General features: G+C 35.8%; 1 protein-coding gene and 1 pseudogene across 1 annotated transcript; both read left to right on the forward strand.

Moving 5' to 3' along the window:
- Positions 1-7,030: 7,030 nt before the first annotated feature.
- Positions 7,031-16,360, forward strand: LOC130744750 (probable E3 ubiquitin-protein ligase ARI7). Its single transcript, XM_057596909.1, has 15 exons — positions 7,031-7,421; positions 7,792-7,916; positions 8,031-8,136; positions 8,240-8,330; positions 8,527-8,699; positions 9,033-9,137; positions 9,227-9,315; positions 11,172-11,279; positions 11,478-11,568; positions 11,677-11,766; positions 11,909-11,956; positions 12,361-12,432; positions 15,002-15,101; positions 15,187-15,313; positions 15,642-16,360. The coding sequence occupies exons 1-15, from the start codon at positions 7,242-7,244 to the stop codon at positions 15,910-15,912; spliced, it is 1,776 nt and encodes a 591-aa protein (XP_057452892.1). The 5' UTR covers positions 7,031-7,241; the 3' UTR covers positions 15,913-16,360.
- A 954-nt stretch (positions 16,361-17,314) lies between these two features.
- Positions 17,315-17,410, forward strand: LOC130709717 (U6 spliceosomal RNA; annotated as a pseudogene).
- The last annotated feature ends 780 nt before the right edge of the window (positions 17,411-18,190 follow it).

Here is an 18,190-nt window from a genome sequence, read left to right on the forward strand (position 1 = left end):
GCTTTCTAATATTGGCCGACAAGGAATCCACTTTCATTATTAAAGTTACTATCCACTTTCATTATTAAAGTTACTTTTCATTAACTATAGTTACTTTTATGTAAACCAGAGTTACTTTCGAAAGTAACCATGGTCAAAGCTTGTATAAATAGGTAGCTTAGTAAGAGTAAGAGGCATCGGTTTTCTGACCTACCTCTCTCTCTCTCTCTTACCTACCTCTCTCTCTCTATGTGTGTAATCCCTGCAGTTCTTTGAATAAAAGCTTTTCTGTAAGTACTTTTCCATCATGTTTTTTAGCTTCCGCAAAACCTGGGGCGGATACCATAAGGCAATATTCTAATTTGATGAGGGGTCAAATTAGAAATATTGAAAATAGAATTGTAACTGATGCAATTACTTATATGGGTTATGGTCCCCAATTGTAGACATGACAACGTAACAACCTAAAAGGTCTCTCTTCATCCGTATCAGAAGAGAACATCAAGAAACCTTAAGGGTGATCTACAATTGGAAGATCACAACCCCAAATCCTTCAGCGATTCTCATGGCACATTCAGGTACGCTTCCGTTTTCTGTGTTTCATCTTGAATTCGAGTATGAGTTAATCAAGAGTGGTTTAGGATTATGCTCATGTTTTCTATATGGGTAGAAAGCATGTGGCTAGGAACAAATTCTTATTTGTTAGAAACACACAAGTGGTATCAGAGCCACCCATACTTGATACATGTATGAAATTTGGTATTTCTTGGGATTAGGGTTCCAATTTTGTGATATTGGAAATTATATTCATCAAACAGTTTCATGAGAATTTGCTGTTTAGGTTATTGATTCATATTTTGCTATTTTGGCTTAGCGAATTCATAAAATTCCCTATTTCGGTGATGAATTATTGGTAATTATAATCCATTAGACAATTTCGGTTTTTTGTATGGATGACGTTTCAAGACAATCGATTTCAATCTCTAACTCTTTAATCTCCAAAGTCAGGACCTATGATCATGTATTGGTTTTCTATTGGAATTCGTTAAGTTCATTCTAAGGTTTTGGTATCCGTATAAGTATGATAGTGTTCTGTCACATGTTGGCAGGTTGATTTGGAAATTGTTTGTAGTCTGAAATTACTGATAAGATTTTTATTGGATCATAATATCAATTTGTCATGACAATTTGGTTACTGTTTGAGTTTATGAATATGATATCAAATTCTTATGTCAATTATATGTTTGTCATTAGCAATAACAATTCAGTACTTATTACAAAGTTCAGGATTCAATTACGGTTTTGGTAGAATAAAAAGAAAAGTGTTCTGCCCCCAATACTTGTTTGGTATATGGAAAATATATGGAAAATTATTAGTGTGTTTTCAAATTTTGGCTATGGTTTGTATTTTTATACAATTGTTTAATATTTTAAATGAGTCAATTAAAATAATAAAGTCACAAAAGTGACCTCTTTTATGGAGATTACTCATGAGAAATATTAAAAGTTTGTGCGTGTGTATGTTTATCCATGCGAGTATTAATGGACCCCAAAGGAAAAGTTAATGCTTGGCCAGATTTCACACACACTTGTGGTGATAAACATGTGATAATTTTAAGGTTTACATGTAAATGATAAATCAATCCAAAGAAGGGTTTGTTATTTGACATAATTTATTATCAATGTTTGATCATTACAACAAGAGTACCACTAGCAATTAGTATTACTGTCAAAAGGCATTATTTTTAATGGTGCACTAGGTATCTTGAGATGGGTTATGCCATTATTTGAACATATTGATGATTCAATTTTTCTTAATGTGAGGATATTTATAGCATTTACTTTTGTTCTATTTTCAGCTACTATTGGTTCGATATCTGCTAATCTAAATTCGGTTCCGGTCCTTAATGGAACAAATTTTAAGGACTGGAAAGAGAACATGGAAATTGTTCTTGGCTGCATGGATCTTGACCTTGCATTAAGGGTGTGGCAACCCGCTTATCTTACGGAATCTAGTACCTCTGAACAGAGGAAAGATGATGAGAAGTGGGATATCTCCAATCGCATGAGTCTCATGATCATTAAGTGCGGAATTCCTGAGGTCTTTAGGGGTACTATCTCGAAAGAGATAAAAAGTGTCAAAGATTTCCTTGCTGAAATTGGAAAGCGCTTTGCAAAAAACAATAAGGCGAAAACAAGTACTCTTCTTCAGAACTTGATTTCCATGAAATATCAGGGCAAAAGGAATATAAGGGAATACATTATGAGCATGTCAAATATTGCTTCAAAACTTAAGGTGCTAAAGTTTGAGATGTCGGGTGACTTGCTCATTCATTTAGTATTGCTTTCTCTTCATGCACAGTTCAATCAGTTTAAGATTTCTTATAACTGTCAAAAGGAGAAATGGTCTCTTAACGAGCTCATTTCATTTTGTGTGCAAGAAGAGGAAATGTTGAAGCAAGAAAAGAAAGAAAGTGCTCATTTTGTTAGCACCTCTAAAGACAAAGGAAAAAGGAAGAAAATTGTTGAGCCCAAGAATGAAGCTGCTAATGCTCCATCACAAAAGAAATTGAAACAAGATGATAACTGTTTCTTTTGCAATGTGTATGGGAATGTGAAAAAGAAATGTCCTAAATATCACGCTTGCGTGCAAGGAAATGTACATTTCATGCTTTGGCATGTTCTGAGGTCAATTTAGCTTCAGTACCTAGAAACACTTGGTGGTTAGACTCCGGTGCAACTACTAACATCAGTGTTTCAAGGCAGGGTTGCCTGAACTACCGAAAGCCAACTGATGTTGAAAGATACATTTCTGTTGGATATGGCAAGTCGGTGGAGGTGGAAGCTATAGTGCATTTTAGATTATTATTGTGTATCGGATTTTATTTGGATTTGATAGACACTTTTATGGTACCGTCATTTAGACGGAATTTAGTTTCAGTTTCTTATTTGGACAAATCAGGATATTTATGTTCATTTGGAAACAATAAATTCAAGTTGTCTTTTAACTCAAATATTGTTGGAACTGGTTCACTTATGAGATATGATAATCTATATTTGCTGGACATTGTAGCTATCTATAGTGAATCTCTAAATGTGGAATTGTCCCACACTACACCATGCCAGGTTTACCTAGCATGAATGGTGTGGCTGGAAGACGAAACTAGATTCTTAAGTATATGGTAAGGAGTATGATTTGTCATTCTACTTTTCCATAGTCACTCTGGGGAGAGTCACTAAAGACTGCAACTTACATTCTAAATAGAGTGCCAACTAAGGCACCTGCCAAAACACCTTATGAGCTTTAGACTGGGCAAAAGCCTAGTTTAAAATTTTTTCATGTATGGAGATGTCCAACTGAGGCAAGGCCTTATAGGCCAAATGAAAAGAAATTGGACTCCTGAACAGTGAGCAGCTACTTTATTGGTTATTCTGAAAGATCAAGGGGCTATAAATTTTACGATCCCAAATTAAAGATAATTTTTTGAGACGGTAATAACCACGTTCTTTGAGGATATTGAGTTTGGAGGGGAGAATAAGACTAAAGACTTTGTTTTTGAGGAAGAGTCGGTAACAATTCCAAAACTGATTTATACAGTTGCTTTTGATGAAGCAAGTACAGAACCTCTACAAGACATTGTTGTTGAATCTCCTCCTACTCAAAATGATATGGTGGTTCATGAAGAACAAACTCAAGATCCTCAAGAACAAGTGCTACAAGAACCAATACCTTTGCGAAGATCCACTAGAGAAAGGAGAAATGTTATTCCAGATGATTACATAGTCTTTCTCCAAGAATATGAGGAAAATAATGGTATGATGGGAGTTGATTTCCAATCAACTTGATTTCCAATCAACTTCCAGCAAGGCATGCAGGATTCCAACTCTGAAAAGTGGATTGAAGCAATGATGGAAGAGTATAAGTCCATGCAAGACAAATAAGGTTTGGGAACTTGTCCCATTACCGGAAGGTGTGAAACCCATTGGTTGTAAATGAATATTTAAGACCAAGCGGGATTCTAATGGTAATGTGGAGAGGTATAAGGCTCGTCTTGTGGCTAAGGGTTATACTCAAAAGGAAGGGATTGACTTTAAAGAGATTTTCTCTCCGGTTTCATCGAAAGACTCTTTTAGGACAATCATGACTCGTGTTGCACATTATGATTTGGAACTCCATCAAATGGATGTCAAGACAATGTTTCTCAATGGAAACATTGATGAGACAATCTATATGGTGCAACCAGAAAATTTTGTGTCAGGAGACCCAAAGAATACAGTTTGCGAATTGACAAAATCCATTTATGGACTAAAGCAGGCATCTCGTCAGTGTTACCACAAATTTCATGAAGTAATTCTCTCATTCAGTTTCGAGGTGAATGTTGTTGAGGATTGTGTGTATCACAAATTCAGTGGGAGCAAATATATTTTCTTGATTCTGTATGTTGATGACATACTGCTTACCACTAATGATATATGCATGTTGCACGAAACCAAGAGATTTATATCAAGAATATTTGAAATGAAAGATCTCGGTGACGTTTCCTTTGTATTAGGAATTCAGATACACCGAGACCGATCTCGGGGTATTCTGGGATTGTCACAAAGGAGCTATATCGTAAAGGTACTTAAAAGGTTTGGCATTCAGAATTGTACATCATGGGATACTTCAGTTGCTAAGGGAGACAAATTTAGTCTCAGTCAATGCCCGAAAGGAAACTTAGAAATTCAGGAAATGCAAAAGATTCCTTATGCAACAGCTGTAGGGAGTCTTATGTATGCCCAAGTTTGTACGCATCCAGATATAGCGTTCATAGTTGGGATGTTAGCAGATATTTGAGCAATCCAGGAATAGATCATTGGAAACAGCCAAAAGGGTTATGAGGTATTTATAGAGAACAAAAGATTATATGCTCACATATAAGAGGTCAGTCCAATTAGAGATAATTGGATATTCTGACTCTGATTTTGTTGGATGCCAAGATAGTAAGAGATCCACTTTATGCTATATCTACATGTTGCCTGGTGGTGCAGTTTCTTGGCGTAGTGCCAAGCAAACTCTCATAGCTTCATCCACCATGACAACATAATTTGTAGCATGTTTTGAGGCATCTAACCATGAGATTTGGCTGATGAATCTTGTCACTGGGCTGCGAATTGTGAAAGGAATTGAAATACCGCTTAAGTTATACTGTGACAATAAATCACCCGTCCTATTTTACAACAATAATAGGAGCTCGACCAAGTCAAAACATATTGACATCAAGTTCCTAGTTGTTAAGGAAAGGGTACAAAGTGGACAAATTTCTATAGAACACATAGGAACAAACTCCATGATAGCGGATCCTCTTACAAAAAGGTCTTTCGTCAAGGTCTTTCATGAGGAATATTTAGTTTAGTGGGAGTTACTCATTTACAAATTTTGTGTTCTATGTTTGGTATTATGCATGCATACTCAAGTATTTGGATATTTTTTGGTTAAGTATAAGGTTTGATATTCTGTTATTTATACTTTGTACAATAAGGTTATTGAAGGATCTCACTAAAGTAAAGTAGGACCAGTTGAAAATTGACAAGTATAGGCCACCTTCTTGTGACTTTCATGCTGCACATTTCATAATGAATCTATGTCATTTAGTTATGTCAATACTAGTAATCATTGATGGGTTTAGTTATGATTGATATAACTAAAATCACTTTGGTTCTATGTACTGGCATGACTAATGGACGGGATTATTTGGATATGCTTAAGGTATATAATGGCAAATTTTGAGCTCATAAAGTCTAACACGTTTATAAAGTTACCTATGTGACCAGTGAGAGATTGTTATAATTTTGGGTCACAAATGTAACTTTTAATTGTGTTAGGGCCATTATTTAATTAGCCAAATACTAAAGTGGTCTATTTAATGTTTATTTTATGGCTAAGAGCATATGTGTTATGAAAGGGTATTGTGCAGATACCATAAGACAATATTCTAATTTGATGAGGGGCCAAATTAGAAATATTGAAAACAAAATTGTAACTGATGTAGTTACTTATATGGGTTATGGTCCCCAATTGTAGATACGACAACGTAACAACGTAAAAGGTCTCTTTTCATCCCCATCAGAAGAGAACATCAAGAAATCCTAAGGGTGATCTACAATTGGAAGATCACAACCCCAAATCCTTCAGCGATTCTCATGGCACATTTAGGTACGCTTCCGCTTTCTGTGTTTCATCTTGAATTCGGGTATGGGTTAATCAAGAGTGGTTTAGGATTATGCTCCTGAAATATGGGTAGAAAGTATGTGGTTAGGAACAAATTCTTATTTGTTAGAAACCCACATAACAAAGTCGTCGAAAGCGGTGAAGTTATGGTCGTTGTCGCAGATATTTGTCTTTAGGTTAGGGTTTGAGAAAGAGGAAGAAAGGGAAGAGTAAAGACTCAAGTTGACGATTAATTTTTTGTTTTTTTGCAAAGACCAAAATTAATGTAAAAAGACCATGTGGACAACCTTCTAACTATAATTATCATGTGGGCCAGTGATTGATAACAAATTAAGACATGTAAGCACTCCGACCCCATAAAGACTTAATTCAAATTTTTTAAGAGACAAGCAAGTATAATTTTTTATGATGAACCAATTTAGATTCACCCTTATATTACATGGACTAAAAACATAAACATATTTAACCTTTAACTATTTTTTATTATCATTTTTTTCGATACATCGGAAAGCTGGCAAAAGAAAGAAACTAACTAACACCCAACATTATAAATCTTTTTCTTATCTTAATTTTTCTCAATATAAATCAAATAAATTAGTTTTTTTTAACAAAGTACTCCCCTATTTTATATTTATAAATTAAATTTATTTTTTTAATTTGTGAAAATTACACATGAATAACAAGATATTAAACTGATTTACCCTAGCTTGGAAGCATCTTCCAATTGATCTCACTCTAGATCGTGTTGCTTCCTACTTTTTCATCTCCCACCTGCCGCAAAATCCCTCTTCATCCTCTATATTTTCACTGTGTAGTATATTATTCAATTTATTTATCATTATTATTATTATTATTCTTCCAATTCGCAAGCCTCTCGCTATTTCATACAAAGATCAAACGAAAACCCATAAAGCAATTCACTTTCTTCCTTTCTTCTTGTTCTTCGATTCCTAATCCCTTTCTCGTTGCCCTAGATTCTCTCTCTCACTCTACCGCTTTTCAATTTTCAACCCCTTTCTATCGATCGCACCTCAATCCTAGGGTTTCCGCCATGGATTCCGAGGATGATATGCACGACGCCAACGATGTCGAGTCCCTCGACGACGATTTCTACAGTGGCGAAACCGACGATAATGCTCCCATGGATTACTACAGCGACTACGACGACGACGCCGATGATTACTTCGACGACGCCGACGATTCCGACCGGATTCAGTCTCGCCGCCCCGAGGTAGTCGACTCTCTTCGATTCTCATCGCTTTTCTTGTTCAATTTTGTTTTTGAGCTGTCAATGGTGCCTGTTAATTGGATTCTTGTAATGGAGGCTTTTGTACTGATTTTGAAGCTTTGAGTTCTTGCTTTTTAGCAATATAGGAACTATATTTGAATATTGGTAGGACATAGTATATGCTTAACTGATCCTGATGAAAAGAATTTTTTTTGGAACTAGTTGATTTATTTATATATAGAGAGGTTGGTTTGATGGGTGGAGATTGTTTGGTAATAGGGTTTTCCATTGGTGTTGTCTGGATATGAATTCTATAGTTTGTATTTAACTACATTATGCACTCTCTGATTGTATATTCCTGTTTGGGTTTCAGCAAAATTTTACTATATTGAGGGAATTGGATATCCGGCAAAGGCAGGAAGATGACATCACGAGAGTAGCGGCAGTTCTTTCGATACCAAGAGTTTCTGCAAGCATCCTGCTTCGTCATTATAATTGGTAAACCGGTTATCCTTCCATCTTGTTTTGATGCTGCCTTGTGTGATATGTGGAAGGGTTTTGGCACTTTGTTGTGAAGTTATGTACTAAAGGAGATATGGGTTTGTGATGCAGGAGTGTTAGTAAAGTGCATGATGCCTGGTTTGCTGATGAACAACAAGTTCGGAAAGCAGTTGGTTTGTTGGAGAAGCCAGTTTTCGAGAATCATAAGGCTAGAGAGGTGAGATATGGTTGTTTGGGTTTTAAACCTGTTCACTAATGTTTCGACTTTGTCTTTTTTGCTGTGTGGGTTCCATTTACATGTTTTCCCCTCTTGTGGTCAGGTTACATGCGGCATCTGTTTTGAAAACTATCCTCGTGCTAGGATTGAAACTGCTGCTTGTGGTCATCCCTACTGCTTTCAATGCTGGGCTGGTAATACTTGTACGCTATTATTCTGTTCTGTTGTGGCCAGGAATACACTCTTCACATCATTATGTAATTGTGCATTTTAGACATTCTTACTGGGCACATCCAAATCCAGTTCTCTTATGCATGTTCCAATATTACTTTCTTCAATTTTTTTCATTTTCTGTTAAATCCTGTTTTCTTATCCTTTTTGACATGCTAGGATATATTGGCACTTCAATTAATGATGGTCCGGGATGTTTGATGTTGAGATGTCCTGATCCCGCTTGTGGTGCTGCCATTGGTCAAGATATGATTAATCTTTTAGCATCTAATGAAGATAAAGAGAAGTATGACCGTTACCTTCTTAGGTCTTACATTGAAGACAATAAGAAGGTACGTTGTAGATATTGAATTTGGACATCGATAATGATAGTAAACAGATATATACTTTTTGTACTCAATTGCAATCTTGTGGCCACACTTTCTTTTTTTTTTTTGCTAAAATTCATACACCCATAATTATCTGCATGTTATGTTGAGTGGTACACTGGTTCCACAAATTATCACCTGGATACACATGGGTATGAATTCCCAAATCTTGTGATGTTACCCTACCTTCTTTAAATCCTTCTTTTGGATGGCTAGAAATGGATTTGCATGTTGACCTCTTTTTTTTCTCAGTTTCTGTCGGTCATCTTATTTCTTGTGTTTCTTTGTTTTATCCAGACCAAGTGGTGTCCTGCTCCAGGTTGTGAATATGCAGTTACTTTTGATGCTGGTAATGGAAATTTTGATGTATCTTGCCTTTGTGCATATAGCTTCTGCTGGAATGTAAGTTGCATGTAGATTGTTTCATATTGTTATAGCATTGGGTTTTCCAATACTCTTGTTCCGCTGACTGATCTGGTTTTGGTCTACAGTGTACTGAAGAGGCTCACCGCCCAGTGGATTGTTGTACTGTGTCAAAATGGATAATGAAAAACAGTGCCGAATCTGAAAACATGAACTGGTACACCATATTATTTTACTTGCCATATTCCGTTGGTGGATATTTTTACTGCTTGTGTGGCCATTAAATTATTGTACATTTTTTAGTGATCAATGGAAATTATAATATGCATTGCCTAATTTATGTCAAGGTTGATTAGTTTGCTGTTTTTTATGTCAAGTTTTCTGTGGCTATAGCTCTTTCTCTGCCTTCTTTATGTCATAGTTATCGATCGCGGCAAATCGCGGCGCTATCGCGCCGTCGCGTCGCGTCGCGGCCGCTCGCCGCGATTCTGAAGCCATCGCGTCGCGGAACGCCGTCGCGGCTGTCGCGCCGCAAATCGCGGCAAGATCGCGGCCTTATCGCGTGAGATCGCGGCGCCACAAGAAGAAGATAAGGTACAGTTGTGGAAAAACCTAAATTGCCCTTGAAATTTTATAATTAGGTTAAACTTTGAGGGCAATTTTGGGATTTCGCACATAAATAAATGAAACGCGCGTTTCATCTCTCCCTATTCATCTTCTTCTTCAGCTTCTTCTTCAGCGACAGAACCCATGGCCACTGCGATCTTCTTCAGCCACCTTCCACCTTCGATCAGCACCCATGGCCACCGCCGACCTCCGACAAGCATCGTCCAACTTCCGACGAACGCTGTGAGGTGACTTTCAGCCAATCTCCGGCGACCACTGCCCTTGGGCCTCTGTTCTGCTCTGTTTTTTTTTTATTTTTCTTTCCTTTCTTTTCCTCTTAATTTTCTATTCTCAATCAATTCATTTTGTTACCAGTTCTCTCGCATGGCATCCTCTTCCTCCTCTCTTCTCTATCATCTCATCTGTTTGTTCTAGATTTTAAGTTATATTTATCATTTTTTTAGTTATTATATGTATATACTATTATACTATTAATTATATAAAATTATATATGAAAAATCAAAATAGCGGCCATCCCGCTATGCCTATCCCGCTATCCCACTTTTGGGGTCGGCCGCTATCCGGGATTGACTACTATGCTTTATGTGTGTATTCATATTTAATTATTTACATGTGTTTACACTAATTTAGTTTTTGATCAATGACGTAGTGTGATCCATATAGTCGACCTCACTTAGTGGGATAAGACTTTTGTTGTTGTAGTTGTTTACAATAATAGGTATACATGCATATATTTTTTGTTTGCTGTATTGAAGGCTGTTGAAATTGGTGATTTTGAGGTGGCCTCCATTTGGACCAGGGGAGGATGTCAATAATTGTGGTCTTTGTTGCATTGGATATTTGACTTTGGTGTGTTAAGAAAGGGTTTTGGAAGCGTCTTAGACATGTTGTGGTAATGAAGGATACTAGTGGCAAACTGAGAAACTAATGCTGAAATTAGTTGATTGCTTTTGAATTTCTTATTTATGACATTTATTCCTTTGTAATGATTATGCATATCCTAACTGGGGAATGTTAAGCAAGTGTATTTCTCCTGCATATTTCTTTTCAAAAACACAAGGATCTAATGTTTAAAATAAGCATTTAACTTTAAGCATTGAAACTTTAATTCAGAATTTTTTCTACACGAATCAGGTTATATGGTGGTTGAATTAGTGCGGATTGCTTACTTCATTTTAAGGAATGAAAACAATGAAGTGCACTAAATAGTGTAGTTTATATTTTGACTTTCTTTACAGTTTTACCTTACCATTCCATGGAATATTAGAGTTCTATCATCTCTAGATCTCCTTCATGCTCATTGATATGCTTCAGTTATTGTAATGCTCTTAAGAGTGAAGGATACTGTCTTGTATTATTGTCCATTATGTACACTGCCACAATGTGTCTTTTTTGGAAACTTAAGACTTGAGACCCTGAGCTAACTGTTAGGTTAATGATTTTCAGGATACTTGCTAACTCAAAGCCATGTCCTAAGTGCAAGAGACCAATTGAAAAAAACCAAGGGTGCATGCATATGACATGCACTCCACCTTGCAAATTTGAATTTTGCTGGTATGCTTTCGAATGATTATTTTGCATTCTTCCTCTTTCCTTCCTTCTCCATTAATATTGTTGCTGAGGGTGGGTATCATGCAATTTGAATAATGCTTTTATACTTTTGCACCACATGGCTCAGGGCTTACCTTATTATTCATATAGTTTGAGTGTATATTGGTGTTAACTGATTTTGATCGATTTTGAAATACACAGGCTATGCCTTGGTGCATGGTCAGACCATGGTGAAAGGACAGGTGGTTTCTATGCTTGCAACCGTTATGAAACTGCTAAACAAGAAGGGGTGGTAAGGGACATAGAAGTACTCTACCTGATTCAGTTTTCGGGCTACAATTAACTTACTATTCCCCTAGTATATGGTATCTAATTATTAAGTAAATTTTGTTGCGTGTAGTATGATGAAACTGAAAGAAGAAGAGAAATGGCAAAGAATTCATTGGAGAGGTACACACATTATTATGAGCGGTGGGCCAGCAACCAATCTGTATGCACTTCTTCATTTCTCTTCTGTATCTTATGTCTACATTTATTTACACTACAATTTCCAAAGTCATTTTTTTTTTTAATATTTTGATAAAATCCCTTTAGTGTCAAAGACTATATGATTAATTTTCTTTCTATTGCAGTCAAGGCAAAAGGCTCTTGCAGATCTACACCAGATGCAAACTATTCATGTAATTTGCTGATACATTTTCATTGTTCATCCATCTTCATTCTTCACCCCCACCCCTAACAGATCAGGAAATATAAATGCTGTCTCAAAATATAGGAAAAAGAACCTTAGAACAATTTTGTTTTGTTATGTAACTAAACTGACTTAGGCAGGGTCTTAAGTCTTACCCCATTCCTTGTTGCAAATTTGATTTTTTTTTCTTCTTTCCTTTAGTTATCCTTTGATTATTTCACTCACTTGTCTGTTACTTTTGAATTTTGATGCTCTTGAACAAAAAACATAGCCAAATATACCTTCTACTGGACTGCTGTGGAAACTTTTGCTTCTATGTTTTAAGTAGTAGAGCTTAATATGTGATTCTAGGGATGGTAAAGATGTCCACTAATTATAATTTTTCTTTGGCAGCTTGAGAAACTCAGTGACACCCAGTGCCAGCCTGAGTCACAGCTTAAGTTCATAACTGAGGCCTGGTTACAGGTATATGAATCTGCTTGTATTGTCAAAATTAACTCCTCTCATCTGTCATGTTCTCACTTAATATTTATATGCCCCTTACCTAAATACATATGTGTGGGGTACAAGTGGCATTCCCAAACGGTAACATTTTTCATGTTTCAATTTTTTTATATTATAACTGAAGTTGATTTTTGAAGATTATTTAAAAATAAAATGAAAATTGTGTTGTGTCCTTCAAGTGTGAAGCCTTATTTGAGAACTGACCAAGTGTATTAGCTGATAAAATATAATTCTTTTATAGGCAGTGTTAATCGTGTATCGCGGAAAATAGCGAAAAGCCAAAAATCCGCTATTTCAAGTCCTCATAGCAGAAAATAGCGGTGAGCCCTCAGAGCGCTATGCTATAGTGCTATAGTGCCGCTATAACCGCTATTTGACAACACTGTTTTTAGGAGATATGATGAGAAGTGCTTGACATGATTTGTTCGTAAACATGTCAAGAACTCTGGTATCTCAATAAGGAGTGCCCTAGAATTTATGAATAATATTTTGATGGGAAACCATTAGGTTCACATGATATATGTTAGATATATTGCAAATAAGATAGGATATCTTATCTCTATTATTAGATATCACAATTTCATGTATATAGGGAAACTAGGATATTATATCTTTTTTGTGCCTTAATGGTTCCTATTATATATAATGGACTACTCTATGTAATTGGAACACACGGATTCACCAAGTTCCTTTCGTCTTTTTCTTGTTATTCAACATGATCGCTCTACCGTCCCCGTTCCTTATTTCATACATTTAGGTGCAGATTTGAGGTTTTTAGTTTTGGTTTTATTGTTTCTTGGGTTGATCTTTCCTTCTTGACTCCCATGGCTGACCCGCCTCCTCCCACGGTTGAGAGCTCTATTTTTACCAGCTATGTTACTAGTTACTACCCCCCTTGCCATTGACAAGTTGGATGACACCAACTATGTTTCTTGGGCTTCCAACATTATACTTTGGCTTCGGGGACAAGATTATGAAATCCATCTCACTACGAAGGCTGATTCGGTGCCTGAGGCTGATTGTCCTTGATGGAAGAAGAATGATGCTCAACTTGGCAGTCTTGTTAATTCCACCATTACTCCCTCTTTGGAACAGAACTTTCGTTCTCATGACACTTGTGATTCTGTTTGGGCGCAGGCTAAGGTCCTCATTCCCAACGTTTATATGGAGTGTGCCAAAATCTGCTGAATGTCATTACTCCTCATCGTCTTGATGGTTCTCTGGCAGAGTATTTGGGCTGTGCTCGTGGTCTCCTTCATGATTTTAATGAAGTTTTGCCTTCAGCGGCCACACTTGCCAAGGAGATCGAGCAACGACAAACCTTCTTCATACTTCTAGCCTTATATGGCCTACCTATGGAGTATTTGTCTGATTGAGATCAGATATTGGGATCTCCTACAATCCCCACTCTTGAGTGCTACTTGGTCTACTTTGCTGCGTGTTCAACCAAAATCGTCCTCTAAAGGGGGAGTACTTCCTACTTTGATACTCCCTCCGTCCCCATTTATAAGTCACTCTTACCTAATTCTCTAGGATTAAGAAAAGAAGTTGCTAGCATTAAATTTGTAAATTTTTTTATTGAGTTTCCTAGATTACCCATCAACTTCTCTCTCCAAATTAATTTCTTTTTAAAATTACATTATCTCTTTCATATTAAATATGAGGGTAAGTTTGTAAAAAATTATTAAATGCAGCATTGGTATTATAAAGTGACTTATATTTTGAGACTAAAAAAACTCTCAAAAAGTGACTTATATATGGGGACGGAGGGAGTAATTATTATCGATGTTCTTGGTTATTTTTTATGAAAAATCGATCTGATTTATTTTCTATCTTCCAGACCTTTTATAATGAAATAAAAAATCAGTTTGGTATTCCAATTAGTACTTTGCAAAGTGACAATGCTGGAGAATATATGTCTACACAATTTCAGACTTTCATGGCTGCTAATGGCATGCTTCACCAAACATCTTGTGTTCACACATCTCAACAAAACGGGGTAGCTGAACGTAAAAATACACACTTGGTTGAAACCACTAGGGCACTCTTACTTCACAATAATGTTCCTCAGCGTTGTTTGGGGGGGGGGGGGATGTTGTGTTTACTGCTTGTTATCGCATTAATAGGATGCTCTCATCTGTCCTCAACAGCTAGGTCCCCTATGTGAGAATAATAAGAATAAGTCATGACCGTTGGTTTTAATAATGAATGGTCAATATTGAAAGTTATTTAATGGTGTAGTGTGATCATTTAAAAAAGTCATGTCATTTTAAAATAGTCACATGACTTGCTTGAATCATGGTTTGATGACCTTAGTTTTAGTTATTGAATTGTAAAACTTTTATATTGCTTTTGAGGCTTTCAGATGCAATTTCTGCCTGTGACTTTGAGTAATCATTTTTTCGTAACACTGCCCTCAGGACACAGATGAAGTTGCTATTCTTTGAATTATTTTCTGAAGCTAGTCTTATTATGAAATTGTTTGACTTGTAAATTAGATGGCTTCCTGATTTCTGTATCATGTTTGCAGATAGTTGAATGCAGGCGAGTCCTGAAGTGGACATATGCATATGGATACTATTTACTCGAGCAAGAACATGCTAAAAAACAATTCTTTGAATACTTACAAGGTTTTATTTTCAAACTTTAATTTAATTAGAAATGTTTTGCATTTGTGGTGGTTCTTCTACAAATATTACTCTTTTCTTTCTTCAGGTGAGGCAGAATCTGGTTTAGAGAGACTTCATCAATGTGCTGAAAAGGAACTACAGCTATTCCTTAACGCTGATGGCCCATCTAAAGACTTCAATGACTTCCGCACTAAACTAGCTGGATTGACCAGGTAAATGTTTTTCCTGTTCCGTTTATCATTTGCCTTGCACCATTAATCAACAATCATATTTTGAATTATGTATGGTAAATCAATAATCATGTCTCGAGTTGAAATTTTATCATGAGAAAAATTACATTTTCTATATTACACCTATCTGAAGTCCTTAATAAAACCCATACGCTTGGTTTCAGATTTAATTGTTCTCTTTTCTTTCTAAATGTTCTCCATATCGCGGGTCTCTTAGTTTGGCAACTTGGTTTCAGTATGCTTCTGTTGATTATTATTTTTATACGAATAACATCACTAATTATCTTTTCTAATCCATTTGTTTTCGCAGTGTGACTAGAAACTACTTTGAGAATTTGGTTAGGGCATTAGAGAATGGTTTAGCTGATGTGGATAGTAACGGAGCTGCTTCCAGCAAAGCAACGAGCTCAAAAAATGCTGCAGGGAGCAGTAAAGGGAGAGGTGGTAGAGGAAAGGGAACTAACCGATCTAGCATGTCCAACAGAATGACTGATGACAATCATTGGTCTTGCGAAGCTTGTACCTACGCAAATCTCAAGTCTGCCACCACATGCCAGATGTGCAATCAACCGCGTCGATGAAAAAAAATCCGCTCCTCTATTAGAAACAGTCTTCTGCCCAAGGCGAATACAGCAAAAACTGAATGGAGTTATTAGTCTTTTAGTGATATGCTGGCTCCTTTTTGTTAAGGCTATAGAACTTGAACAGGATGAAGGCGTAAGTCAAGCAAGAAAGGTTATCTTTGCACTTCAATTGAATACATCTGAATTCAATGTATATAGTGTCTTATCTTTAAATTTATGGATGGGGTTTATGCAACAGGCTTCTGTAACTGAATATTATGGTGGAGATGAACACAAATGTACTCGTTTGTGTCCTGATTTCTTCTAGTAAAACTGTGTCAGTTGTGTATAAGCATGGGGTTGGTTGCTTTTTTAAGAGTCCGCTAATAATGAATTGTTTGATAGAAATACCATACTGTTACCACAAATTTATTTATATTACCTGTAAACTTTCTGACTGGATTAATTTATTTAGGTCTTGTTGGATGCGTGCTATTAAACCAATCTCATGAACTATAAAGCCCAAGTTTAAGTTTTGTCTTTTTGAATGCCCTTGAACATGCCTGCTATAAATTCAATTCATTTTATGCGTAATTTGTGGCGATAACCAAGTTTTTAGCTCAATTTGGCATGCTTGTATAGTGAGGCTTTTAACTTTAACTCGTTCAATTATGTAAGTTTACAAATTTTCAGGGTAGTAGCTTGTTCGTTAAATAGTTTGAAATGATGTAGGTGTTTGCTGTTTGCTGCGTTTATTTTAACTGTTATGCTTTATTAAGTGAGCATGCTATGTTTTATCGTAATTTATGCTATAGCATTGGAATATCTCAATTTGTGGTATGTTACTGATGTAATGTGTGTCATTGGACTTAGGCCCTGTTTGGAAACACAGCTTAATTAAGTGCTTATGGTCATAAGCGCTTATGACATAAGAGCTTATTTTTAAGCTATTTTAATTTTTTTTTATTGAAATAAATCGAAAATAAGCTATATATAAGCATAAGCTCTTTTTCATTAGCTATCCCGAGTAGCTTATGAAAATAAGCTCAAAACAACTAATGGTAGGTCATAAGCTGCTTGCATAAGTTCTCCCAAACACTAACATAATAGCTTATGCTATCAGATAAGCTCAAATAAGTTCTTCCAAACGGGGCCTTAACCTATTTTGGGGTTTGGCTAAAGAAACCATTTGAAATGGTTGATTTCTAATACTTGCATGTTGACTCCACTTCCAATTGTGGTACATATGAATTTCAACCAATAAATGAGAGTGTTGAAGTGAATGTTGTCATATGTAGTTTGGGGAAAGTTGGAACTCGCAACTTTGAAAATACGTCTCTAAATGGTCAAAAGTTATCTTAGGGAAAAGAAAGTTTAAGTAGCACATAGTCAAATAGGCTATAGATTTCCTACTAATTTTTTCCCTTCAGGGACATCTGATAAAATTGGAATGATAAAGAGAAGATTATCATGGCCCCTGCGCAAGGATGACACGCACTAGACAATCTTCTTATATGCCCTTTTTCAAACATTTTCTATACATAGAGGCTCTCTACCAGGAGTTGAGGAAATTTTTTGAAGGATTATGAGGATTATGTTGATCGATTTTAATACATGAGTTGTTCCTTTTATATGACGAGTGTGAAGGTTGAGATTTCTTGCTTTGAAAAAATTCCCTTAGAGTTGAATTATTTTTATACATTTCATTTTGTACTAATTCAAAAGCACGTGTATAAATTTAGATTATTGACTTCCTCTTGTAACCAAAAAATAAGTAAATTAGATTATTAATTTTTTCGAAACAAACATAATAAAACTTAAATATTATTTATATTTTTTGATATATGATAAGTAACTTAAAAATATTATTTTAAGAATTTTTTTTAAATTTTAATAAATTTGTGGTTTTATTTTAATAAAAATATAATTTAAATATTGTTTTTATTATTTTTTTCAAAAAATAGTAAATAATTCTAAAAATAATTCTGTAAAAATAATTTAAAATATTATTTTACATATTAAGATTGTACTTACATAAATTTTATTTTATATAAAAATACTAAAATACTAAAACAATATACATCACGCGTTCTCGAGTCAGTAGTGCTTAGGTTAGACGTGCATGAGTCAGTAGTGCTCTGGTCAGGCATGCTTGAGTCAACAGTGCTCAGATCAGACATTCTCAGGTCAGTGGGTCAAGCTTGCTCGGGTCAGTTGCGCTTAGGTCAGTCATTCTCGGGTCAATGGTGGTCAAGTTAGTCGTTTTCGGGTTAGTAGTGTCAGGTTGGGCGTTCTC

Source organism: Lotus japonicus, chromosome 3, assembly GCF_012489685.1.
Source record: "Lotus japonicus ecotype B-129 chromosome 3, LjGifu_v1.2".
Classification (NCBI taxonomy): Eukaryota; Viridiplantae; Streptophyta; class Magnoliopsida; order Fabales; family Fabaceae; genus Lotus; species Lotus japonicus.

What these genes read in the sequence shown, in the direction of transcription:
- LOC130744750 (XM_057596909.1), top strand. Translation starts at nt 7,242, where the DNA reads ATGGATTCCGAGGATGATATGCACGACGCCAACGATGTCGAGTCCCTC. An exon ending in ACATTGAAGACAATAAGAAG is followed by an intron (nt 8,700 to 9,032) that starts GTACGTTGTAGA and finishes TGTTTTATCCAG; the next exon opens with ACCAAGTGGTGTCCTGCTCC. An exon ending in AAACTAGCTGGATTGACCAG is followed by an intron (nt 15,314 to 15,641) that starts GTAAATGTTTTT and finishes TTGTTTTCGCAG; the next exon opens with TGTGACTAGAAACTACTTTG.